This window comes from Lampris incognitus, chromosome 9 (assembly GCF_029633865.1).
Source record: "Lampris incognitus isolate fLamInc1 chromosome 9, fLamInc1.hap2, whole genome shotgun sequence".
In the NCBI taxonomy this organism is placed as follows: Eukaryota; Metazoa; Chordata; class Actinopteri; order Lampriformes; family Lampridae; genus Lampris; species Lampris incognitus.
Window position 1 is genome coordinate 53,645,243 of NC_079219.1, and position 28,000 is coordinate 53,673,242.

At 44.2% G+C, this 28,000-nt stretch overlaps 1 protein-coding gene across 1 annotated transcript; it reads right to left on the reverse strand.

The window, feature by feature from the left end:
* Positions 1-28,000, reverse strand: trip13 (thyroid hormone receptor interactor 13). Its single transcript, XM_056286662.1, has 13 exons — positions 27,582-28,000; positions 25,266-25,416; positions 25,010-25,136; positions 15,357-15,412; positions 15,138-15,228; positions 14,924-14,996; positions 14,770-14,833; positions 14,589-14,675; positions 12,627-12,733; positions 12,299-12,452; positions 5,555-5,667; positions 688-757; positions 1-597 (listed from the first exon to the last, which is right to left on the reverse strand). The coding sequence occupies exons 1-13, from the start codon at positions 27,653-27,655 to the stop codon at positions 502-504; spliced, it is 1,263 nt and encodes a 420-aa protein (XP_056142637.1). The 5' UTR covers positions 27,656-28,000; the 3' UTR covers positions 1-501.

A 28,000-nucleotide genomic window follows, 5' to 3' on the forward strand; every position in this document is an offset into this window, starting at 1 on the left:
TGAAAAATGATCAAGTGACGCTTTCTTTGAACCGACCAATGGCAAAACACGGACTTTTTTCCTCTACAGATAGCCAACAAATTTAAAAGGCATGTTAAAAAAAGACAAAGAAATTGTAAATATCAACGATGAAGCAAACCTTTTAGTTAATAACAGTACGTTAGAAAATGAAAGAACAGACAACCCGATCCTAAAACCATCTGGAGGGTGCAGAGATTAAGAGTGCTATGATCCAACTGGAGCACTGAACAGAACCATCACACCACCTGAATGAAAACTGATCTAAAGTTGAAATATGATAAAGGCAGTTTTTGTTAAAAAGATGTTTTTTTTTTTTTACCATAGGCTGTCACCATTGCCAACACAATAAAATCAAGTGCGGTGATACAGCTTCATGAAAAGTTGGCAGAGGTTTTACTTCTTTAAACTACCGATCAACGGGAAAGAACGTTGACGGCACAACAACCGTTTGGTACCAGTTTTTGAGCACCGCGAAAAGATTCAAACGCTGTCGGTCAGGTTACTCTTCTCCTCTTTCTGTTTCTCCACAGCCTGGTCCATAGCCTCCAAAAACCGTTCAAGAGTCGCCGTTCGTGCCTGCAGCCAAAGCCGAAAAAAAAGGAAAAGTAATGATTTTCTCCCCCACTTCTTTTTTTTTAATTCAGTAGAAGAAAATCAAATACTTACCTTGACAAACATTGCATGAGCCAAAAATGGTAACTTCCTGAGCGCTCTGCCACTCAAGCCTTTGCTTTTTCTAAGAATGAAGATGAAATGTTCATGTTATATTGACTGCTGAGTAAGTGTGAATAAACTGTTCTGGTGGGTTGATCAGAGTAAAGACACAAAGACGTAAACAGTTTTTAAAACTAGTAAAAATCAAACAATATAAACATTATCTATGGGAGAGTATATACAGAAGGGTGACAAATTAAAGGAAAAACCAACAAAGTGTCTTGGTAAGGTGTTGGGCCAACCCAGCTACTGGGGATGCACGAGCAGCACGGTGGCCCAGTGGTTAGTGGTGTCGCCTCACAGCAAGAAGGTCCTGGGTTCGAACCTTGGGGGGTCCTCCCAGGTCGCCCTCTGTGTGGAGTTTGCATGTTCTCCCCATGTCTACGGTGGGTTTTCTCTCCGGGTGCTCCGGTTTCCCCCACCATCAAAAAGACATGCATGTTAGGGTTAATACTCCTGTCTGTGCTCCTGACCGAGGCATGGCAAGATGAACTGGAGGTGGTCCCCGGGTGCTGCACGGCAGCTGCTCACTGCTCCTAGCTATACAGCTAGGATGGGTTAAATGCAGAGAGGAATTTCCCCACGAGGATTAATAAAGTATATCAAAAAAAAAAAAAAAAAAACAAAAAAAAAGCCAGTGCATTCTTAGTACTAGTCCCAAGCCCAGATAATTGAAGACAGTTGCATCAGGAAGGGCATCTGGTGTAAAACCTTTGCCAAATCAAATATGCGGATCATAAATCAGATTTCCATACCAGTTCGGTTGAGGCCCGGGTTACCAATGACCGCCACTGGTATTGTTGGCCAGCAGGGTGCTGGTGGAAGCGATGCTACTGTTGGGCAAAGGAAAAGGAGACAGCGGGAGAGGAGGAAGGGTAGGAGTGCGGCGGTGAGTCGGAACTTTGAATGCTGGCACTATGACTGATAAACGGAGAGAGCTGGCTGGTAGGATGGAGGGGAGGAAGGTAGATATACTGTGTGTGCAAGAGACCAGGTGGAAGGGGAGTAAGGCCAGGAGTATCGCAGGAGGCTTCAAACTCTTTACCATGGTACAGATGCGAGAAGAAATGGGGTAGGGGTAATTCTGAAGGAAGAGTATGTATATGTCAAGAGGGTGTTGGAGGTGAAGAGAGTGTTAGACAGAGTGATGAGTATGAAGCTGGAAATCAAAGATGTGACGATGAATGCTGTCAGCACATATGCCCCAGAAGTTGGGTGTGAGATGGAAGAGAAAGAATTCTGGAGTGAGTTGGACAAAGTGGTGGAAAGTGTACCAAAGGAGGAGAGAGTGGTGATTGGAGTGGACTTCAATGGGCATGTTGGTGAAGGGAACAGAGGGGATGAGGCAGTGATGGGTAGGTATGGTGTCGAGGACAGGAATGTGGAAGGACAGATGGTGGTGGATTTTGTGAAGAGGATGGAAACGGCTGCGGTGAAAACGTCTTTCAAGAAGAGGGAGGAACACAGGGTGACGTATATAAGAGTAGAGGAAAGTGCACACAGGTGGACTATATCTTATGCAGGAGGTGCGATCTTAAAGGGATTGGAGACTGTAAGGTGGTGACAGGGGAGAACGTAGCTAGGTAGCATCGGATGGTGGTCTGTAGGATGACTTCGGAGATCAAGAAGAGGAAGAGAGTGAAGGCAGAACCATGGCTCAAATGGCGGAAGTTGAAGAAGGAAGACTGTTGTGTGGAGTTCAGGGAGGACCTAAAACAGACACTGGGTGGTAGCGAAGAGAAAAGTATATGGAGGAAGAGGTTGGCGAAGAAGAAGTGGGATAGTAAGAGAGACGAAGAAAGTAGACAGGAGTACAAGGAGATGCAGCGTACGGTGAAGGGAGAGGTTGCGAAGACAAAGGAAAAGGCGTATGGCGAGTTAAATGAGAGGTTGGACACTAAGGAAGGAGAAAAAGACTTGTTCCGATTGGCTAGACAGAAGGACCGAGCTGGGAAGGATTCACAGCAGGTTAGGGTAATGAAGGATAGATGGGAATGTGCTAACAAGCGAGGAGAGTGTGTTGAGAAGGTGGAAGGAGTACTTTGAGAGGCTGATGAATGAAGAGAGAGAGCGAAAGAAGGCTAGATGACGTGGGGACAGTAAAACTGGGAGTGCGGTGGATTAGCAAGGATGAAGTGAGGGCAGCTATGAAGAGTGGAAAAGCGGTTGGTCCAGGTGACATACCTGTGGAGGCATGGAGATGTTTAGGAGAGATGGCAGTGGAGTTTTTAACTAGATTGTTTAACACAATCTTGGAAAGTGAGAGGATGCCCGAGGAGTGGAGAAGACGCATACTGGTACCGATTTTCAAGAATAAGGGTGATGTGCAGAGCTGTAGTAACTACAGAGGTATAAAGTTGATCAGCCACAGCATGAAGATATGGGAAAGTAGTGGGAGCTAGGTTAAGAGGAGAGGTGATGATTAGCGAGCAGCAGTATGGTTTCATGCCAGGAAAGAGCACCACAGATGTGATGTTTGCTTTGAGAGTGTTGATGGAGAAGTATAGAGAAGGTCAGAAGGAGTTACATTGTGTCTTCACAGAAAGCATATGACAGGGTGCCGAGAGGAGGTGTGGTATTGTATGAGGAAGTCGGGAGTGGCAGAGAAGTATGTAAGAGTGGTGCAGGATATGTATGAGGGCAGTGTGATAATGGTGAGGTGAGTGGAAGGAATGACAGATGGGTTCAAGGTGGAGGTGGGATTACATCAAAGATTGGCTCTGAGCCCTTTCTTGTTCTTTCTTGTTTGCAATGGTGATGGACAGGTTGACGGACGAGATCAGGCAGAGTCTCCGTGGACTATGATGTTCGCGGATGACATTGTGATCTGTAGTGAGAGTTGGGAGCAAGTTGAGGAGAGCCTGGGGAGGTGGAGATATGAAAGTCAGTAGGAGCAAAACTAAATACTACATACGCGTGAATAAGAGGGAGGACAACAGAATGGTGAGGATGCAAGGAGTAGAGGTGGTGAAGGTGAATGAGTTTAAATACTTGGGGTCAACTGTTCAAAGTAACGGAGAGTGCGGAAGAAAGGTAAAGAGAGTGCAGGTAGGATGGAGTGGGTGGAGAAGAGTGTCAGGAGTGATTTGGGCAGAAGGGTACCAGCAAGAGTGAAAGGGAAGATGGTTGTGAGACCAGCTATGTTATATGGTTTGGAGACGGTGGCACCGACGAAAAGACAGGAGGCAGAGCTGGAGGGGAAGAGTTGAAGATGCTAAGATTTTCGTTGGGAGTGACAAAGAAGGACAGGATTAGGAATAAGTATATTAAAGGGACAGCTCAGGTTGGACAGTTTGGAGACAAAGCAAGAGGGGCGAGACTGAGATGGTTTGGACATATGCAGAGGAGAGATGCTGGGTATATTGGGATGCTGAAGATGGAGCTGCCAGGCAAGAGGAAGGCCAACGAGAAGGTTTATGGATGGTATGAGGGAGGACATGCAGGTGGTTGGTGTGACAGACAATGAAGAGGACAGGAAGAGATGGAAACGGATGAGCCACTGTCGCGACCCTAACAGCAACAGAAGAAGAAAGTAGGAGAAGACAAAGAAGAAAAGAAGGAGAAGAAGCAGAAGAAAAAGAAAAAAAGAAGGAGAAGGTAGTGGTAGCAGTACGGTGTTGGGCCACCACAACAGCTCAAATGCTCCTTGTCAAAGATTCTACAAGTCTCTGAACATTACTGGAGAGATGGAACACCATTCTTCCAAAATATATTGGAGGCACAGTGGCGCTGTGGTTAGTGCTGTCGCCTCACAGCAAGAAGGTCCTGGGTTCGAACCCCGGGGTTGTCCAACCTTGGGGGTCATACCAGGTCGTCCTCTGTGTGGAGTTTGAATGTTCTCCCCATGTCTGCTGTGGGTTTTCTCTGGGTGCTCCGGCGGTTTCCCCCAGCATCAAAAAGACATGCACGTTAGGGTTAATACTCCTGCCTGTGCCCCTGACCCAGGCATGGCAAGACGAACTGGAGTTGCCCACCCCCCTCCGGGTGCTGCACGGTGGTTGCTCACTGCTCCTAGCTACACGGCTAGGATAGGTTAAATGCAGAGAAGAATTTCCCCACGGGGATTAATAAAGTATATATATTAGAAAAAAGAAAAAAATCAAAATATTCCCTCATTTGGTGTTTTGATGATGGTGATGGAGAGCGCTGTGTAACACGTCGGTCCAAAATCTCCCATAGGTGTCCAATTGGGTTGAGATCTAGTGACTGCGAAGGCCATAGCATATGAGTTACATCATGTTTATACTCATCAAACCATTCAGTGACCCCCCCCCCCTGTGAATGGGGGCATTGTCTTCCTTGAAGAGACCACTCCCATCAGGATAGAAATGTCTAATCATGGGATAAAGGCGATCACTCAGAATAACTTCATACTGATTTGCAGTGACACTTCCCTCTAAGAGAACAAGTGGACCCAAACCATGTCAGGAGAACGACCCCCGCAGCGTAACACAGCCCCGGGGTCAAGCATTCAGGTTTTTCCTTTGATTTGTCACCTGTCTGTACGTGCCAAAGAAGACTTAAATTTCTTAAAAGGAAATCCAACAAGTAATAGATTAATAAACGAGATCTATCTTCTGCAGAGTGCAACAAAAAAAGAACAATCCCAAAGAGGTAAAATCTGCATATACTACTACACAGTCTACTACAGTATTCACACATATTCAGTACTGCACTGGTTAGGAACAAACAAATAAGAAAACACCATGCACTTATAAGAAAATACTTTATAAGGGTAAAACTGACTTCCTGCTGTTACGGTACCTGTTAGCAACAGTAGTATTTAATCTGGTTTTAAAGGTTTGATTCCTGTACTCACAGAGCAATATTTCTGAGTGTCAGGCTGTGTTGCGACACCTTGCTCTCGGTAAAGCCCATTGTCTCCAGCTCATGTAAGGTAAACAGCTGCAGCCGGGGGTAGATTATCTGGCACTGCATGTATAGCACATTAAAACAGTTAAATACACACAGCGTTACAAAATATAAAAGTCCAGCGTGGAGCAGGGTCTGGGTGTGATTCAGTTTACATTACAAAGACAATTAAGTTGGGGAAAACAAACAATTGTGAAAATAATTATTTCATTGAATTAGATTAGCAATATCGCCGCAGTTTTTGCAGCAGTGACTGGATCGACTTGTGTGTGGACTGCCGCTGCAGTGGGGTTGTCAGTGACAGCGCACAGCTCGCCCATACAATACACAAGCCGGTACAAACAGGCGCCAGGTGAGGGAGGTGGGTGAGCAGCAGCTCATTTTGCTTTACAGCGCTGAATAGGGGCTGGTGGTCTTTCCACATGAACAGCCCGTCTTCTCGGTGGGGAGGGATCGTGGTTAGTGTGTGGTGAATACATAGCTGAGGTCAACAAGGTCAGCGGTCAGAAGGATGTTCTTGACTGTTCTCATTTCTGCTAAATGCTGCTTCATACATTTGCTGTTCATCCTGTAACTGCTCTGCTATATATATATATATATTCTCCCCAATTGTACCCGACCAATTACCCCACTCTTCCGAGTCGTCCCGATCTCTGCTCCACCCCCTCTGCCGATCCGGGGAGGGCTGCAGACTACCGCATGCCTCCTCCAATACATGTGGAGTCGCCAGCTGCTTCTTTTCACCTGGCAGTGACGCGTTTCGCCAGAGGGACGTAGCGCGTGGGAGGATCACGCTATTCCCCCCAGTTCCCCCTCCCCCCCGAACAGGCACCCCGGCCGACCAGAGGAGGCGCTAGTGCAGCCACCAGGACACATACTCACATCCGGCTTCCCACCCGCAGACACAGCCAATTGTGTCTGCAGAGATGCCCGACCAAGCTGGAGGTAACACGGGGATTCGAACTGGCGATCCCCATGTTGGTAGGCAACGGAATAGTCCGCTACGCTACCCGGACGCTGCGCTGCTATGTTGTATTACTAAACACACACAGCATTATAATATATAAAAGTCCCAGTGTGGAGTAGGGTCTGGCTAAGGTCTGGCTCATCTTAAAACGATTTTGTTACGTCATTACTGCTCAGTTACGCTATATTTAATGTTACAGTACAGTGAAAAAGTCTTTGCCCCGTTTCCGATTTCCGCTATTTCTGCGTATTTGTCACACTGAATGGTTTCAGATCTTCATACAAAATGTAATGTAAGACGAAAAGAACCTAACGAGTAAACACAAAATACAGTTTTTAAATGACCATTTCATTTATTGAAGGAAAAAAGTTATCCCACGCCCATATCACCCATGCGAAAAAAGTAACTGCCCCCCTGAACTTGAAGTGAAAGTCTGGTTCAAAATGCTGCAGCTAGAAACCTAACAACTACTATTACTACTACTTTCGGCTGCTCCTGTTAGGGGTCGCCACAGCGGATCATTCATTTCCATCACTACCTGTCCTCTGCATCTTCCTCTGTCACACCAGCCACCTGCATGTCCTCCCTCACCACATCCATAAACCTCCTCTTTTGTCCTTCCTCTTTCCCTCTTCCCTGGCAGCTCCATATTCAGCATCCTTCTCCTAATATATCCAGCATCTCTCCTCCACACATGTCCAAACCATCTCAATCTTGCCTCTCTTGCTTTGTCCCCAAACCGTCCAACCTGAGCTGTCCCTCTAATATACTCGTTCCTAATCCTGTCCTTCTTCGTCACTCCCACGAAAATCTTAGCATCTTCATTGGGAGTAAAAATGCTAAGATTCATTCACTGCCACCTCCAGCGCCACCTAGAATCCTAACTAAATCTAGGAAATTTGACCATATTACACCAATTCTTGCCTCCCTTCATTGGCCATGTTAGATCAGACTTCAAGGTGCTTCTACTGACTTATAAAATCCTAAACGGGCTTGCCCCATCATCCCTGTCTGATCTCCTTAAAACGTACACTACCGTTCAAAAGTTTGGGATCACCCAAACAATTTTGTGTTTTCCATGAAAAGTCACACTTATTCACCACCATATGTTGTGAAATGAATAGAAAATAGAGTCAAGACATTGACAAGGTTAGAAATAATGATTTGTATTTGAAATAAGATTTTTTTTACATCAAACTTTGCTTTCGTCAAAGAATCCTCCATTTGCAGCAATTACAGCATTGCAGACCTTTGGCATTCTAGCTGTTAATTTGTTGAGGTAATCTGGAGAAATTGCACCCCACGCTTCCAGAAGCAGCTCCCACAAGTTGGATTGGTTGGATGGGCACTTCTTTGAGCAGATTGAGTTTCTGGAGCATCACATTTGTGGGGTCAATTAAACGCTCAAAATGGCCAGAAAAAGAGAACTTTCATCTGAAACTCGACAGTCTATTCTTGTTCTTAGAAATGAAGGCTATTCCATGCGAGAAATTGCTAAGAAATTGAAGATTTCCTACACCGGTGTGTACTACTCCCTTCAGAGGACAGCACAAACAGGCTCTAACCAGAGTAGAAAAAGAAGTGGGAGGCCGCGTTGCACAACTGAGCAAGAAGATAAGTACATTAGAGTCTCTAGTTTGAGAAACAGACGCCTCACAGGTCCCCAACTGGCATCTTCATTAAATAGTACCTGTTAGAGCCTGTTTGTGCTGTCCTCTGAAGGGAGTAGTACACACCGGTGTAGGAAATCTTCAATTTCTTAGCAATTTCTCGCATGGAATAGCCTTCATTTCTAAGAACAAGAATAGACTGTCGAGTTTCAGATGAAAGTTCTCTTTTTCTGGCCATTTTGAGCGTTTAATTGACCCCACAAATGTGATGCTCCAGAAACTCAATCTGCTCAAAGAAGTGCCCATCCAACCAATCCAACTTGTGGGAGCTGCTTCTGGAAGCGTGGGGTGCAATTTCTCCAGATTACCTCAACAAATTAACAGCTAGAATGCCAAAGGTCTGCAATGCTGTAATTGCTGCAAATGGAGGATTCTTTGACGAAAGCAAAGTTTGATGTAAAAAAAATCTTATTTCAAATACAAATCATTATTTCTAACCTTGTCAATGTCTTGACTCTATTTTCTATTCATTTCACAACATATGGTGGTGAATAAGTGTGACTTTTCATGGAAAACACGAAATTGTTTGGGTGATCCCAAACTTTTGAACGGTAGTGTACATTCCATCCCGAGCTCTCCGCTCTCAATATACAGGCCTCCTGTGTGTACTCAAACTTAAAAAGAAGTCAGCTGGTGGCAGGGCCTTTTCCTATCGGGCCCTGTTCTTGTGGAATAACCTGCCTGCTGTCGCCAGACAATCAGAGTCTGTTGAGTCCTTTAACTCCAAATTTAAAACTCATCTTTTTGCCGTAGCCTACAATTAGCTGTCTTTAAGTTGAGTACTTCACAACCTGTAATGCATGGCGGGTCGGTTTCTGTCTCAATGAATTTATTTACCAACCACTGTTCTGCCGACCAGATTATAGAGTATAGATTATTGACTATTGCAAACTGTTCTCTTCTCTGTCATGTCTTTTCTCTCTCTCTCTCTGAATGTCTTCTCCTTTCTCTTCTTTTGTGTATGTGCACGGTGTGATGCGAGTGTCCCTTGTATGCACATGCAGTCTGTCCTCCTCCCAGGTCTCCATGGTAATGGTGATCGCCACCTGGACACTGCTTGGCATCCTCCTCATCACATTTTCATATATATATTATAAATCCATATAATTTTGGTATCTTGTACATCCTTCATGGTGGTCGCGTGGCTCAGGTCCTGGGCTTTTCCGGTGGCATCTGGACACTGCTCGGCATCCTCCTCATCATATTCTTCACATATCTTATAATTCCATTATAATTCTGTTATCCTCTTTCAATGTTGTATTCTGTAAATTGTGTACACACAACACCCATTGCTCGTCTGTCCGTCTTGGGAGAGAGATCCCTCCTCTTACTCTCCCTGAGGTTTCTTCATATTTTTTTCTCACTGTTAAAGGATTTTTATTTTAGGGAGTTGCAAGGGTCTAAGGACAGGATGTTGTATTGCTATAAAGCCAACTGAGGCAAATTTGTGGTTTGTGATAGTAGGCTATACAAATCAAACTGACTTGACCTAACTAAATAACTGGTTGTGACACCTTTAGCAGCAACAACTGCAACCAAATATTTTCCTAAATTGGAGATGTCTTTCACATCTCTGTGGAGGAATTTTGGCCCACTGTTTGCTGAACTGCTGTAATTCGGGAGCATTGGAGGGTCTGAGCATGAACGGCTCATTTAAGGTCCTGCTACAGCATCTCAAAGGGGTTCATGTCAAGGACTTTGACTAGGCCACACCAAAACCTTAATTTTGTTTCTTTTGAGCCATTCTGAGGCAAATGTACTCTTGTGTTTTGCATAATTGTCCTGCTGCGTAAAACAATTACGCTTCAGCTCAGATCACCGACTGATGACTGGACATTCTCCTTCAACATTTTCTGGTAGAGAGCAGAATTCATAGTTACTTAAATGATGGCAAGTCTTCAAGGCCCTGAGGCAGCAAAGCAACACTACACCATCACACTACCACCACCATCATGTGTGACTGGTGTGATGTTCTTATTGTGAAATGCGGTGCTTTCACAATACGAACGCCAGACTTGAAGGGACCAGTGTCTTCAAAAAAGTTCCACTTTTGACTTGTCTGTCCACAGAACATTATCCCAGAAGGCGTGAGGTCATCAATGCGCTTTTTTGCAAATGTGAGATGAGCAATAATGTTTCTCTTATCTAGCAGCGGTTTGCGCCTTGAAACTCTCCCATGAATTCCATTTTTGCCCCGTCTCTTTGTTATCGTTGAGTCATGAACGAGAAACCTGCAGTTCTTTAGATGTTGTCCTGGTTTTTTGTGACTTTCTGGATGAGTCGTTACTGCACCCTTGGAGCAACTTTCTATTTGGAGACAGTGGCTCTCACTGTGGTTCACTGGAGTCCCAGAGTCTTAGATATGGCTTTCTAATCCTTTCCAGGCAGAAACACTGATAAGCCAAAACATTATGATCACCTGCTGAATATGCTGTTGGTCCCGTGTGCCACCAAAACAGCACCAGTCCACTGAGGCATGGATTCTACAAGACCCCTAAGGTGTCCTGTGGTATCTGGCACCAAAACATTCACAGCAGAGCCTCCAAGTTACGTAAGTTGCAAGGTGGAGCTGTTGTAAATCAGACTTGTCAGTCCAGCACATCCCACAGATACTCAGCCAGATTGAGATGTGGAGAATTTGGAGGCCAGGGCAACACCTTAAACACTTCATCATGTTCCTCAAACCATTCCCGAACAATATGTGCAGTGTGGCAGGGTGCATTACCCTGCTGAAAGAGGCCACTGCCATCAGGGAATTCCATTAGCATGAAGGGGTGTACCTGGTCTGCAACGATGTTTAGGCAGGTGGTGCGTGTCAAATCGTCATCCACATGAATGGACGGACTCAGGGTTTCCCAGCAGAGCATTGCCCAGAGCATCACACTCCCTCTACCAGCACTAAACGGCACACATGTACACAGCCATCCACGTGATCTAAAAGTAAATGGGACTCATCGGACCAGGCAACCTTCCACTGCTCCAAGGTCCAATTCCGACACTCGCGTGCCCATTGCAGGTGCTTTCAATGGTTGACAGGGGTCATCATGGGAACTCTGACCAGTCTGCATCTATGTAGCCCCATACGCAGCAGTGTGGGATGCACTGTGTATTGTGACACATTCCTCCTGTAACCATCATTAAACTTTTCTGTGACTTGTGTCACAGTAGACCTTCTGCTGGTTCAGACCAGCCTTCGGCCCCCTTGCGCATAGATGAGCCTTGGGTGCCCAAAACCCTGTCGCCGGTTTGTGGTCTGTCCCTCCTCGAACCACTGTCAGTAGGTACTCACCACTGCAGACAGGAAGCATCTCATAAGCTGTGCCATTTCAGAGATGCTCTGACCCGATTGTCTGGCCATTACAATTTGGTCCTGGTCAAAAGTCACTCATTCTTCACTCCTGCCCATTTCTCCTGCATACAATATGTTGACTACGAGAACTGATTGTTTGCTTACCATCTAACCTACCCAGACCATGACATGTGCCCTTGTTTGGAGATGATCAACGTTATTTGGTTGGTTGGCTGGTTATGATGGTCATGTTTTGGCTCATCAGTATAGTATATCTCAACTTTTTTTCTCATCTCTTCTGGAATTTCTTTTTGTTGGTAGTGTGCTGCTTTTTGAGAAAGTAGCTTACTTCACATTGATGGTAAGGTTCTATGTAAATCATACTGATTCAACAGGGCTGGCAGTAATCATGCCTGGGTATGTCTCCTCTAATTGAATCCACTGATCAATTCAATTTGGTTAATTTGTTGATTGAGTAACTGAGGGGACAATTACTTTTTCACACAGGGTCAGTTGGTGTTGGATAACTTTTTTCCTCAAATAAAAAATCATAATTTAAAAAGAGAATTTTGTGTTTACTCTGGTTCTCTTCGTCTTTTAATATATTTTGTATTACGGTCTGAAACCATTCAGTGCAACAAATATACAAAAATCAAGGAAATCAGGAAGGGGGTAAATACTTTTTCATGGCACTGTATATTCAATATGCTCTTGGTAATAACCAAGAGCAACTTCATACAAAGCGTTGACAGAGGGTACGCTCACCTTCATGAGTTCCTCCAAGCAGGAGAGGTAGATGTTATAGATGCCCTTCTCACACGGCGGCCCAATGTACTGCTTTATGTCTGCTCTGTCCACAAATGCCAGGTCAATCTTTTCCGTCACATTAGAGGTTGTCAGGATCACTACATTGGAATATCTGAAATATGAAAATGAACAACTGACTGAAAATAAGACAATGGGAAAGCCCAATGAGAGCATTTTCAAGCAGGCATAAGCAAATGAGTAATGTCGTGTATGCTGCAGTCCGGCCTGTTTTCTCATGAATGTGGAATTGTTGCAACAGCAGTTCTAAATTAAAATCTTCTCTAACCGTTTGATTTGGTCCAGTTGTGTAAGAACAGCGTTGACCACTCTGATGGCATCAGAGGGCTCTGTTCCTGCCTGGGAGGCGTTTCTAGCAGCTGTCAGACTCTCCACCTACCCATGACAGGACAAATGAGCTAGGAACACATTTTCTTACATATGTCTGTGAATAATGACCTAAATAATTGACAGCCAATAAAATATTCATCTATGGGGGCATCCAGGTGGTGTGGTGGTCTATTCCGTTGCCTACCAACATGGGGATCGCCAACTCGAATCCCCGTGTTACCTCTGGCTTGGTCAAGCATCCCTACAGACACAATTGGCCGTGTCTGCGGGTGGGAAGCCAGATGTGGGTATGTGTCCTGGTCACTGCACTAGCGCCTCCTCTGGTCGGTCGGGGCACCTGCTCGGGGGGGAGGGGGAACTGAGGGGAATAGTGTGATCCTCCCACATGCTACGTCCTCCTGGTGAAACTCCTCACTGTCAGGTGAAAAGAAGTGGCTGGCGACTCCACATGTATCAGAGGAAGCATGTGGTAGTTTGCAGCCCTCCCCAGATCGGCAGAGGGGGTGGAGCAGCGAACGGGACAGCTCGGACGAGTGGGGTAATTAGCCGGGTACAATTGGGGAGAAAAATCCCCCCCAATATATATATGTATATATATATATATATATATATATATATATATATATATATATATATCTCCATCTATTCATTATTTATACCCACTTAATCCAATTCAGAGTCTGAAGGAGCTGGAGCATGTCCCAGCAGGCACTGGGCAGAAGTCAAGGAGACAGTCACTCACACACCATTAACAACTATGCGCTATTTCGAGACTTCTTTCACCTCACATGCATGTGTAGTCCGTCCTCCTGTCAAGTCTACATGGTGATGCTGGTCGTGTGGGTCAGGTCCTGGGCTGTTCCAGTGGCATCTGGACAATGCTTGGCATCCTCCTCATCACATTCTTCATATATTTTATAATTCCATTATAATTCTGTTATCCTCTTTCAATGTTGTATTCTGTAAATTGTGTACACACAATATCCATTGCACGCCTGTTCATCTCGGGAGATCCCTCCTTTGTTGCTCTTCCTGAGGTTTCTTCCCATTTCAAGGTTTTGTTTTAGGGAGTTGTTCCTTATCTGATGCGAGGGTCTAAGGACAGGATGCTGTATTGCTGCAAAGCCCGCTGAGGCAAATTTGTAATCTGTGATAATGGGTTATACAAATACAATTGACTTGACTGTAGGAGGAAAACTGAGCGCCTGGTGGAAACCCACGCAAACACAGAAACACATGCAAACGGGCCGGAATCACACATGTGAGGCCACAGTGCTAACCACCAAGTCACCACGACACCAATGAAACAATGTTTTTTCTTCAAATCCCTGCAATGGACATGCAGGACTTCCTTCTTCTGTTGTTCTAGTAAATCTGGGGTGAGTCACAAACCGGCCTATCCCAGTTTTAGACAGGATGTCAAAAATAAAAGAAAAGTAAACTGAAAAAGATCTGAAACTCAAGATTAATCAATTCTTTGAACACAAAATGGCATATTTTTTAATTTTAAGGCACGTATTAACTTTTTCTTTTCAGATAAAGTCAGTTCTGTTTTAGTCTGATTTATACCATTTGGCCTCTGTTGGTGCTAAAAGTTTATCTTGGCCACAGCCAAATGACTGCTGAAAACACTAACCTCATATCAACGCTGGAGGTTTAATGTAAGATCTTATCTAGTCCTCCAGTGGCTCTGCTTCTTTAAAGTGAGCTGATTAACTCAATTCGGGCTACCTCTACCATAAAGTTATGTCTTCAAATGCCAATTTGAGTTCGCCCATGTTAAAGGGTCATTTTAGTCCAAGCAGGCTGAATCTATGCATGCCAAGGGCCCTGTGAGAATTTTCTTACTTCAAAAAACAGACCTAAGAAGTACTGCAATGTTGGCAGGAAACAGTTGTACCTCATCGATCAGAACAAACACAAGGGTATCTTTGTCATCTATCAGTTGCTGGATCTTCTGGAACATCTTGGTGACTAGCTTACCACTCTGAAACAAAGAACCATGTGCAGCCATTCAGTAAAAAACAGCTCCAACTGGAAAATGCAATAATTGCTGTCAAGTACAGGGAGTTGGGCTGTACCTCCGAAAACCACTTCGAGAACAAGCTGTGGCTGTTTATCTCCACAAACTGTCCGTAAGAATACCTGCAGGGAAAAGGAGTAAATCGTAACACAAACAAAAGAGAAAGGGTAAAGTTACCTCCGCAGCAATTTCTTCCAAATGACGATCCTTACCGGCTCGACATCCTGATTGACAGTTTCTGGGCAAGGGCTTTGCACAACGATGTCTTCCCCGTCCCTGGGGGGCCTAAGTGATGGCAAATGAACAATGCATCATTGTCTAAGAACTCATTAATAATATCACTTCGAATAATTGTCATATTAAATCTGACACACACACTGACAAAGAATTCATCAATCAAAAATGGACTGCCTTCAAGTTACTTACCATGAAGAAGCACAACACGGTTCCATGTAATCAGGTTGCTGTCAACGTTCTTGTCTGAGAAGTAAATTGTTGTTGAAACATAATCCAAGAGCTGAAAAGAAAGGATACAATTTGCACTTTGGTGAGATTGTATTACGATAGATATTCATGTCACTCTCAACCTGTTTTCCTCCTATCAATCTATATGTAGAGAGAGAGAGAGAGAGAATTTTTTTTTACCTGGGTTTTGACACGGCTCTCATATACCAGACTCTCCCAAATCCCATGAAATTCCGCTGTAAAAAAAACAAAACATAGGTAAGCTGATTTTTCCGATATGTAGATAAGATGAAACTGTCACAGCCGCGCCCTCCCAGGACTCCGTTATCTTGCCCACTCCCCTGCCCTAGTTTCTCTCCCGTTTACCTGCATCTCATCTACTGCAATCAACCCTACTCCTTATAAACCCTGCCTTGCCACATCCATCTTGCCAGATTGTAGTGCCTGCTCAGTTCAGTCTATGCTTCCAGCCTTTATGTTGAGACATTGCCCGTTACCGGTTTCCTCGGCTAAACCTTGCTCTCCATGTCTCCCACAGTCCTGCCTGCTCTGCCCAGCCCTTGCCTCCAGTTGTTGGTCTGTCTCCATGGAACCCCACTTGTCTTCCGGCTTCCCAGTTTGGTCAAGGCCCGCCCTCCCCTGTGCACTCTTGCCCTGGACCCAGTGTTCCCTGTTGGCACCTCGCTCTACCGGCTCCTCGTCCTTGCAGCCCCAGTTAACATAAATGATGATTCTGCAGGAAATTTGTAGCAGCAGTAAAGAGTAATATATGAATTAAAGAAACCATAAACATAAAACCCAGCCACTGAGGATACACATGTCAGTGCATTCTTAGTGCTGGTTCATTCATTCATTTTCAGCCACTTCTCCGGGGTCGGGTCGCAGCGGCAGCAAGCTAAGTTGGGAATTCCAGACATCCCTCTCCCCAGCAACACCCTCCAGCTCCTCCTGCGGGATCCCAAGGCATTCCCAGGCCAGATTGGACATGTAGTCCCTCCAGCGAGTTCTGGGTCTACCCCGGGGTCTCTTCCCAGTTGGCCGTGCCCAGTCAACCTCCAAAGGAAGGCACCCAGGAGGCATCCTAATCAGATGCCCGAACCACCTCAACTGGCTCCTGTCGATGCGAAGGAGCAGCAGCTCTACTCCGAGCTCCCTCCGGATGTCTGAGCTCCTCACCCTAGCTCTAAGGCTGAGCCCAGACACCCTACGGAGGAAACTCATTTCAGTCGCTTGTATCCGTGATCTCACCCTTTCGGTCACTACCCAAAGCTCATGACCATAGGTGAGAGTTGGAACAAAGATTGACAGGTAAATTGAAAGCTTTGCCTTCCGGCTCAGCTCCCTCTTAGTGCCGGTCCCCCGGATAAATGGGGAGGATTGCGTCATGAAAGACATCCAGCGTAAAACCTGGCCAAATCAAATTTGCGGATCATAAAGCAGATTTCCACACCGGATCGGTCGAAGACTGGGTTACCAACGACCGGTATTGTTGGCCAGCAGGGTGCCAGTGGAAGCTATGCTACTGTTGGGCAAAGGAGGAGAGGGGGAAGGCATGTCCAGAGACAGCGGGAAAGGAGGAAGGGTAGGCGTGTGGAGGTGAGAGTTGGATATTTGAATGTTGGCACTATGACTGGTAAAGGGAGAGAGCTGACTGATATGATGGAGAGAAGGAAGGTAGATATACTGTGTGTGCAAGAAACCAGGTGGAAGAGGAGTAAGGCCAGGAGCATCGAAGGTGGGTTCAAACTCTTCTACCATGGTGTGAATGGGAGGAGAAATGGAGTAGTGGTAATTCTGTAGGAACAGTATGTCAAGAGTGTGTTGGAGGTGAAGAGAGTGTCAGACAGAGTGATGAATATGCTGGAATGGAAATAATGCATTTCATTTTGTTATTCAGTGTGCATAGGCTGTTCATTGTCTGGGGTCTATGTTAGCTGCAAACCTAAAGCAGAAAGACATTAAAACTGTATACTTCAATATTTGTTTATTTATCGCAAGTCATATCGTCATCGCAATATTCAACGTTATCACATATCGTATGTTTTCCTAATATCGTGCAGCCCTACTACATATGCTGAATTACTGGATGAACATGCGGGGACACTGTGCTGTAGGAGAGGCCTTCCTTCGGATGAAACGTTAAACCGAGGTCCCGAGTCACTGGTCATTAAAGATCCCATGACACTTATGTCAAAGGTTCCCCGGTGTCCTGGCAAAATTCCCAACCTGGCCACCTAATCATCCCCCCCATGTAATTAGCTCAATGATTCCTCCCTCTCGTGGTGAGCGTTCTGGCGCAAAATTGCTGCCGTGCATCAGCCGGGGGGGTGCTACACACTGTTGTTGAAGTGAGTTACCCCTTCAGTGTGAAGTGCTTTGGGTGTCTAGAAAAGCGCTATATAAATGTAATGATTACTATTATTATAATAACACAGAGGGAGGTCTGGTAGTGGCCTCGCCTAGCAATGACTGTTTTTGGTGTCATCGTGTGGAGTGCGGGGAGGTGTGTCGAAGGTGTCTGGCTGGGACAGCCGGCGTTGGATCGACTGGGAGAGCTTGGTCTGCTGCGTCCGGTGGGCCCAAGGACCACGGCCCTGCCTGGAGCTGCGCACGAGCAGGATACACCGAGGGCGGTCTGACAGGACGCAGAAGCGGGGTGGGCTAAGCTAACTGCTAGCCCATGCTGACCGGCAGTTTCGACAGTCATCCTGGCGTTCACTCTCTTTCTTGGACAATGAACATTTTTTTTTATATGTTGGCTATGTCTTCTGTAGTTTTCTTTTGTAGTTTAGATATGTGTTTTTGTTTCCGTGTTGCACTGCTGTGGGCTGGGGGAAATGATGTTTCGTTTCATATCATGTGCGCAAGTGCATGGAAGGAAATGACAAATAAATAGTCCTAATAACATGGCGGCAACACCAGCAACCAAACCACATCGCAGATGAAACTCTACTTGTCAGAGACACTTATCCCACGAAGTGGACAGCCGCTGGCTTTCTGGCAGGGCAATAAAAGCCGCTTCCCCGCACTCGCAGAAGCAGCACGAGCCTACCACTGCATGCCGTGCACAAGTGCAGAAAGCGAGTGACTTTTCAGCACAGCGGCGAATGCTGTAGATGAGAAGAGGAACAGGCTGACTTCCAAAAACGCAGCGACGCTTCTATCTTTTATATATAAAGCGAGAGTGTATGTTTGTATGTTCGCTTAAAACTCCTGAAATACGCATTGCAGAACAAAAAGAAAGGTATCTTTAGAATCAGCACTTTCCAAGGATTGCACAGTTCGAAAAATATTTCAAAAACCAAGTAAAAATGTTGATTTATTTGCGAAATTGAGTTTATTTTGTGGCGATTTGTGGCAGCGGCGGCGCTGAGCTGTCCTTTTGGTTTTGCAGACTTCAGTTTCCCTGCAAGCCATGTTTTGCAATGACCATCAACAAAGCCCAAGGACAGACTTTTTAAAACGATTGGAGTAAATCTTTCTGCTCCATGTTTCTCACACGGCCAGTTGTATGTAGCTGCCTCCAGAACTGGTAGTGCAGAGAAGCGCCAAATAGTAAGACACGCAACATGGTTTACCCTGACGCACTTGAGCACTGAGCGATTAATACACACACTGGCAAAGAAGCTTGATGAATGGATTGAAAATTATGACATTTGATAAGTTTCGTTAATAAGATCAGTTTATTCGACATTCGTTTACCACATGTATCATATCATAAATGATCCTATATTTCATCATCGATTATATCGTAAAGATCAGATCGTGCTGGTTGTTTTGGCAAGAACATTTTCCCCGGGCAACGCCGGGCACCTCTGCTAGTATATTTATAATGAAAAACTTGCCGTCGTGCTTAAAAAGAAGGCTAAGCTAAAGAATGGTAGCCATGGCAGGTTGTAAAAACATGTAAATGTTGAGGAGTGCTTTATACAGTATCTGGCTATAGCCTTTCTTTGTTGCCGTTTTATATTGCCTAAATTGCAGAAGGCCTAAATTTAGAAAGGCCCTATATTTTGTTCCATCTATTGGAATTGATTATTATTGCCTTATATAGGCTATAATGGTTTCTTATGCTTTCTTATAATTTGAAACATAGTGCATAGTGTTGGGTACTTTTAGCTTTTGTTCCATAGGAAGGCTAAAATACTTGCTAAACTGCTCTTTAGCCGAGCATAGGCTATTACATTGGTTTCAGTTTCTTCATAATCTACATGACCTAATAAAAGAATGGAATATGTTGCATATGTTGCCTTCCAATAAATAAACAGCTGTCAATTTATGATACTTTCTCAGCTCTTAATTATATTCCTGCAATGCTGTTAAAAATAGTTACTTTTATTGCTATAAATAGTAAATAAATAAACAATACTACACAATACATAGAACGCTTTAAATGGAAGATTCCATTTAAAAAATTTTTTTTGGTGCAATTGATCTAAAACTCATTTTAATGCAAATATATGCAATTTTAGGAGCATTCAGGGAAGTCTGTATCTTTTTTTTCCTCACAAACTTAGTAAACTTTGAAAATCCAAAACGGTCAAAAATGACTGCCTTGGTCGTTCTAGTAGTTTTTAAAGTTTAAAGTAAAGCAATTGTGTTATACAACAAGAACAGATGGCACAAAATTTTATTAGAATTTTTGCACTTACATTACATTTGAATACGTGCCTTGATAATGCCAAAATGTTGGGCCTAATTCTCAACATAAATGAAAAATTATGAACTGCAATGGTGTTTTGTCTCTTGCTTACCAAGGCGTCCACTGTATCGTATTGAATCAAAATCGTGAGCCCTGAATCGCGAGACGTATCGAATTGTGAGATTTGTGAATCATCCCACCCCTAAAATATATATGGCGCAGTGGTTAGTGCGGTTGCCTCACAGCAAGAATGTCCTGGGTACAAGCCCCAGGGCAGTCCAACCTTGGGGGTGATCCCAGGTTGTCCTCTGTGTGGCGTTTGCATGCCCCCCCCCCCGCCCCATGTCTGTGTGGGTTTCCTCCGGATGCTCCGGTTTCCTCCCACAGTCCAAAGACATGTAGGTCAGGTGAATCGGCCGTACTAAATTGTCCCTAGGTGTGAATGTGTGTGTGTGTGTGTTGTCAGCCCTGTGATGGCCTGGCAGCCTGTCCAGGGTGTGTCCCCGCCTGCTGCCCAATGACTGCTGGGATAGGCTCCAGCATCCCCGCGACCCTTCATAAGGATAAGTGGTTTGGATAATGAATATATATATATATATAAACTTTGTTAAAAGTAACACTCAACAGTAGGGAAAGTGCTCATCAAATAAGGAGCAAAATAATCCAGTGAGTCAAGTAAATTCTTCATGAGACAGTACAAGCCTGTTTCACGCCTTAAGCAATCATCAGCTTTCCACATCAGCTGACAAGATAATGGAACAAGAACTTTCTAGCAGGCTGGACAACAAGTTTGAGCTGGTCTGAGTTACTGCTGCTACATTACAGCCAAGAGAGAGGGCTACAACAGAGGCAGCGCTAACGCAGGTCATCGCATCCTTTGCAATAAAATGGAAGATGCACAGGCAACCACATTTAAAACCAGGTCTGTTGTCCCATGCTCTGGGAAAAGCTCAAGCAGTTCATCTATAAGTAAAGCAGCAGCCATTGCGCGTGCCAAAGCAAAAGCAGCAAGAGCACGAGTTTCTTTTGCTACAAATGAAATACAAATGAAAGTAGAAAGGACACGTAAAGATGCATCACTAGATGTACTGATCATGGAGAAACAAACAGCAGCTGCCATTGCTGAGGCAGAGGTCCTTGAGGCAGCCGCAGACACCAATGAGGAAAAACATAGCTGCAAAGTCGACCTCCCATTCAAGCCCAAAGACCCCAATGACAGTACTTCTGAATATGTACTTCAGCATCCCAAATCGTCTTCAGTCAATGCTGGAAATGGAACCGGATATGGAACCTCAATGCCTCCTCAACAAGATAGCACTGTTCCAGCTCCACACCACAACCAAGAGACTGATGACAACACCCCCCTCCAGAGTAACATCCCTACGCACCTGCCAGTAAAAGCGGAACTCAGAACAGACCGGACCTATCCTGCTGAAGAGAGACAGGATGATGGTTGGATCAGGGCAGTTAATGTAAACCAGTAACTCAAACCAGCTCAAACTTGTTGTCCAGCCCGCTAGAAAGTTCTCATTTCACTATCTTGCCAGCTGATGTGGCCAGCTTGTCTTTTCAGCTGAGGTGGACAGCTGATGATTGCTTCTGGCATGAAACAGGCTTGTAGTGTCTCATAAAGAATTTACTTGTTTCACTGGATTTTATATATACGTATATATATATATATATATATATATATATATATACATACATACATACATACACACACACACACACACATATATATATATATTTAAAAATATATTTAAAGAATTTACTTGAATCACTGGATTATTTTGCTCCTTATTTGTTGAGTGCTTTCCCTACCGTTGAGTGTTTCGTTTAATGAAGTTTTTATATATATATCCTTTGTCTATGAATGTCCACGAATGTGGAGGAAGAAGAGGAGGTATCATGGACGATCAAGCCCCTCCGTGGGATGTACTATTGACAGATAGAAGATGTAGCTGATACAGAAATCCTACCAGTGGCTAGAAAAGCTGGACTGAAGGACAGCACAGAGGCTCTGATCATAGCAGCACAAGAACAGGCACTCAGGACCACATCGGCTGAGGCAGGGGTCTACCAGACAAGAACCAAGATGCAGGCTGTACAAAAACATCCCTGAGCAGTCCAGCACTTAGTAGCAGAGTGTAAAATGGTAGCTGGGAAAGAGCACACTGAAAGGCATAACCAAGTGGCTAGGATAATGTATAGGAATATCTGTACTGAATACAAACCGGAAGTCCCCATGTCCAAATGAGAGACACCGCCAAAGGTTGTTGAAAACGGCAGAGCCAAGATCCTGTGGGACTTCAATTTCCAGACTGACATGTAGGTGCTGGCTAAGCAACCAGACATTGTGGTGGTCGACAAGGAACAGCAGACAGCAGTAGTGATCGATGTAGCAATCCCGAGCGATAGCATTATCAGAAAGAAAGAGCATGAGAAGCTAGAGAAATACCAATGGCTGAGGGAAGAACTAGATCAGATGTGGAAGGTGAAATCCACAGTAGTCCCAGTAGTAAACGCAGCACTAGGGGCTGTGACTCCCAAACTGGCATTGTAGGAACATCTGAGTTGTCTGTCCAGAAGAGTGCAGTCCTATGAACAGCTAAGATACTGCGCAGAACCCTCAAACTCCCTGGCCTCTGGTAGAGGACCCGAGCTTGAGGACACACACCACCCGAAAAAGGGTGAGAGGGAGATACATACATACATACATACATACATACATACATACATACATACATACATACATACATACATACATACATACATACATACATACATACATACATACATACATACATACATACATACATACATACATACATACATACATACATACATACATACATACATACACACACACAGACACACACATATATACACTACCGTTCAAAAGTTTGGGATCACATTGAAATGTCCATATTTTTGAAGGAAAAGCACTGTACTTTTCAATGAAGATAACTTTAAACTAGTCTTAACTTTAAAGAAATACACTCTATACATTGCTAATGTGGTAAATGACTATTCTAGCTGCAAATGTCTGGTTTTTGGTGCAATATCTACATAGGTGTATAGAGGCCCATTTCAAGCAACTATCACTCCAGTGTTCTAATGGTACAATGTGTTTGCTCATTGGCTCAGAAGGCTAATTGATGATTAGAAAACCCTTGTGCAATCATGTTCACACATCTGAAAACAGTTTAGCTCATTACAGAAGCTACAAAACTGACCTTCCTTTGAGCAGATTGAGTTTCTGGAGCATCACATTTGTGGGGTCAATTAAACGCTCAAAATGGCCAGAAAAAGAGAACTTTCATCTGAAACTCGACAGTCTATTCTTGTTCTTAGAAATGAAGGCTATTCCATGCGAGAAATTGCTAAGAAATTGAAGATTTCCTACACCGGTGTGTACTACTCCCTTCAGAGGACAGCACAAACAGGCTCTAACCAGAGTAGAAAAAGAAGTGGGAGGCCGCGTTGCACAACTGAGCAAGAAGATAAGTACATTAGAGTCTCTAGTTTGAGAAACAGACGCCTCACAGGTCCCCAACTGGCATCTTCATTAAATAGTACCCGCAAAACACCAGTGTCAACATCTACAGTGAAGAGGCGGCTGCGGGATTCTGGGCTTCAGGGCAGAGTGGCAAAGAAAAAGCCATATCTGAGACTGACCAATAAAAGAAAAAGATTAAGATGGGCAAAAGAACACAGACATTGGACAGAGGAAGACTGGAAAAAAGTGTTGTGGACGGATGAATCCAAGTTTGAGGTGTTTGGATCACAAAGAAGAACGTTTGTGAGACGCAGAACAAATGAAAAGATGCTGGAAGAATGCCTGACGCCATCTGTTAAGCATGGTGGAGGTAATGTGATGGTCTGGGGTTGCTTTGGTGCTGGTAAGGTGGGAGATTTGTACAGGGTAAAAGGGATTCTGAATAAGGAAGGCTATCACTCCATTTTGCAACGCCATGCCATACCCAGTGGACAGCGCTTGATTGGAGCCAATTTCATCCTACAACAGGACAATGACCCTAAACACACCTCCAAATTGTGCAAGAACTATTTAGAGCAGAAGCAGGCAGCTGGTATTCTATCGGTAATGGAGTGGCCAGCGCAGTCACCAGATCTGAACCCCATTGAGCTGTTGTGGGAGCAGCTTGACCGTATGGTACGCAAGAAGTGCCCATCCAACCAATCCAACTTGTGGGAGCTGCTTCTGGAAGCGTGGGGTGCAATTTCTCCAGATTACCTCAACAAATTAACAGCTAGAATGCCAAAGGTCTGCAATGCTGTAATTGCTGCAAATGGAGGATTCTTTGACGAAAGCAAAGTTTGATGTAAAAAAAATCTTATTTCAAATACAAATCATTATTTCTAACCTTGTCAATGTCTTGACTCTATTTTCTATTCATTTCACAACATATGGTGGTGAATAAGTGTGACTTTTCATGGAAAACACAAAATTGTTTGGGTGATCCCAAACTTTTGAACGGTAGTGTATATATATATGGTAACACTTTAGTATGGGGAACGTAGTCACCATTAATTAGGTGCTTATTAGCATGCAAATTAGCAACATATTGGCTCTTAATTGGTCATTATTACGTACTCATTAATGCCTTATTCTGCATGGCCTTATTATACAACCAGTAAGCCATTAACTATGAGTTTTCCCTCTATAACCTCAGAATTATTGCTTATTAGTAGTACCATCTCAATATGCTTTGCTTAGTATGGACTTTATAAGGTGGTAGTACCACAAGAAGAGTTATTCTCCCTTACTAACACTTAATGAATATGGTCTGTTCTTACATAACAAAACACAAAACTACAAGTGTTAATAGTGTGAAATTACTGTAAATTAAGTTTGTGTTACTTAGAATATGTTCCCCATACTAAAGTGACATCTTGATCATTACTAATTCACTAGTAATTAAGTTTTTTATGTTCCCCATACTAAAGTGTACACACACACGCATATAGAGAGAGAGAGAGAGAGAGAGAGAGAGAGAGAGAGAGATGCACACACACACACACACACAGAGTCTTCTTTATGGCAATGCAAAGTACTTATCAGCTTGATAGAACACGTGCTATGTTGACTAGAATAAAAAGAATATCAATAATAGTAATAACAAGAACAATTATAATATTAATTCATAGCCACTGTAGTTCAGTATCTGACCGGCTGGAAGTAGCCAGTGATTGGCTGCTGAGAGTTCCTCATTGTCCTCCAAAACGAGTGTGCTGGAACCCTCGTCATTCAGCGTGAACATGTGGATGGAGACGGAGCACCTCCTCAGATCAATTGGCTTAGTGTTGAAAAGACAAGACAAGAAATGAACGGGAAAGACAGTGCAATGACTTTATTCAAGAAAATGTAAATTACTCGGTGAAAAATACCGACAGCGTTGCCACGTCAAAAAAAAAAACACACTTACCGTTTCCTCCACGTCAACTATAGCCACCGTTTCGACGTGCTTCCTGAGGAAATCGTTATCGAACTCTGTCCACGTGTAGTTTCCAAAAAACATGCTGTGGCGGTTCAGCAGAGCTAAAACATGGAGCCTCACTTCAGACCGTGGCGCTGTGCTGTGTAACAGGATGGGCGTTATTACAGCAGTGGGCAGCATGACGCGAAATACTGTTTGTTGCACTTGATGGTAACCCCCCCCCACACACACACACACACAAATAGATCATAGTAGGACAGCCAGTAGATCAGTGGTTCTCAACCTTTTTGGGGTCCTGGACCCCCTGCGTATTTTTGATCTACCCTGAGGACCCCTCCACCTGATCTTGGGGGAGGGGGGTTGCAATTTGATAGAAACAGTAGAAACTGCATTTTAAATTGCATTATAGCATTTATTCACTCTTTGGGGCAAAAATAAGAGCTTTCAGTTGTAACTTAGATATAGCTAACAAAACAGAATTCTTATGCAGTAACTTTCAGATATATGTAACAACAGAATTCTTATGCAGTAACTTTCAGATATATGTAACAACAGAATTCTTATGCAGTAACTTTCAGATATACACTCACCGGCCACTTTATTAGGCACACCTGTCCAACTGCTCGTTAACGCAAATTTCTAATCAGCCAATCACATGGCAGCAACTCAGTGCATTTAGGCATGTAGACATGGTCAAGACGATCTGCTGCAGTTCAAACCGAGCATCAGAATGGGGAAGAAAGGTGATTTAAGTGACTTTGAACGTGGCATGGTTGTTGGTGCCAGAAGGGCGGGTCTGAGTATTTCAGAAACTGCTGATCTACTGGGATTTTCACGCACAACCATCTCTAGGGTTTACAGAGAATGGTCCGAAAAAGAGAAAATATCCAGTGAGCGGCAGTTCTGTGGGCGAAAATGCCTTGTTGATGCCAGAGGTCAGAGGAGAATGGCCAGACTGGTTCGAGCTGATAGAAAGGCAACAGTAACTCAAATAACCACTCATTACAACCGAGGTATGCAGAAGAGCATCTCTGAACGCACAACACGTCGAACCTTGAGGCAGATGGGCTACAGCAGCAGAAGACCACACCGGGTGCCACTCCTGCCAGCTAAGAACAGGAAACTGAGGCTACAATTCGCACAGGCTCACCAAAATTGGACAATAGAAGATTGGAAAAACGTTGCCTGGTCTGATGAGTCTCAATTTCTGCTGCGACATTCGGATGGTAGGGTCAGAATTTGGCGTCAACAACATGAAAGCATGGATCCATCCTGCCTTGTATCAACGGCTCAGGCTGGTGGTGGTGGTGTAATGGTGTGGGGGATATTTTCTTGGCACACTTTGGGCCCCATAGTACCAATTGAGCATCGTGTCAACGCCACAGCCTACCTGAGTATTGTTGCTGACCATGTCCATCCCTTTATGACCACAGTGTTCCCATCTTCTGATGGCTACTTCCAGCAGGATAACGCGCCATGTCATAAAGCTCGAATCATCTCAGACTGGTTTCTTGAACATGACAATGAGTTCACTGTACTCAAATGGCCTCCAGTCACCAGATCTCAATCCAATAGAGCACCTTTGGGATGTGGTGGACCGGGAGATTCGCATCATGGATGTGCAGCCGACAAATCTGCAGCAACTGCGTGATGCAATCATGTCAATATGGACCAATCTCTCTGAGGAATGTTTCCAGTACCTTGTTGAATCTATGCCACGAAGGATTAAGGCAGTTCTGAAGGCAAAAGGGGGTCCAACCCGGTACTAGCAAGGTGTACCTAATAAAGTGGCCAGTGAGTGTATGTAACAACAGAATTCTTATGCAGTAACTTTCAGATATATGTAACAAAACAGAATATGTATTCAGTAACTTTCAGATATATGTAACAACAGAATATGTATTCAGTAACTTTCAGATATATGTAACAACAGAATTTTTATGCAGTAACTTTTAACAATGCAAACGGGAGCGAGATCTCTTATTAAAATACAACAAATTACACTTGTGAAACAGATGTAATTAGAGAAGAAGTCCTGTTACCCTTTATAGTTTAGGTAGATAAAGGTCTCAGTCACATTTGAGTAAAATAATCCTATTTCTATAAATGTCATAGGATCTTTTTTTTAAAGATATTTTTTATTTTCACGGACCCCTTGCAATTACACCACGGACCACTAGGGGTCCGCGGACCCCCGGTTGAGAAGCACTGCAGTAGATCATAGTCAGCGTATGGTAAAGCCGGTTGGGGATTTGTGTGCACACAAGCAGCAACGTCACTCAGTCTAACAGCTATTTTACCCACCTGTGAGACTTAACATGCACCTCCACGTTGACGTTTTCTCCCTGATCGCCACCGTCCACCCGGTCACTCTCCATGCCTGGACAAACGCTTGACGATAGAGGTTTCTAACCGTGCTATCCGGCGGGTAGACAGCTCAAGTCAAATAACGTTCAACCCTGTCATAGAACGGCGAGGTTTGCCGTGCTAGCAAAGCCAACGTGCTACTAGTGTCCCCTTTGGGGCTAATTAGCTAACATTAGCAAGTCAACATGCCAAACTCGCAGGTCGGTCTTCAAGAACAGCAGAATAGAGAACGGAGGTCGGAAGTAACTTAGAACATTTACGCTATGAAACTATTTTTCGGGTTAGCCTAAATTCTGACGAGCTACTGCTTTGGTCAACTGTCAGAACGTTCGGCCGGTGAGATTTATCCGCTTGAA

Coding starts and splice junctions, on each gene's coding strand:
- trip13 (XM_056286662.1), bottom strand. CDS start 27,655: ATGGAGAGTGACCGGGTGGACGGTGGCGATCAGGGAGAAAACGTCAAC. Junction 14,676..14,769: donor TCTCGAAGTGGTTTTCGGAG/GTACAGCCCAAC, acceptor TCTTTGTTTCAG/AGTGGTAAGCTAGTCACCAA. Junction 5,668..12,298: donor GCTTGGAGGAACTCATGAAG/GTGAGCGTACCC, acceptor CTATACATGCAG/TGCCAGATAATCTACCCCCG.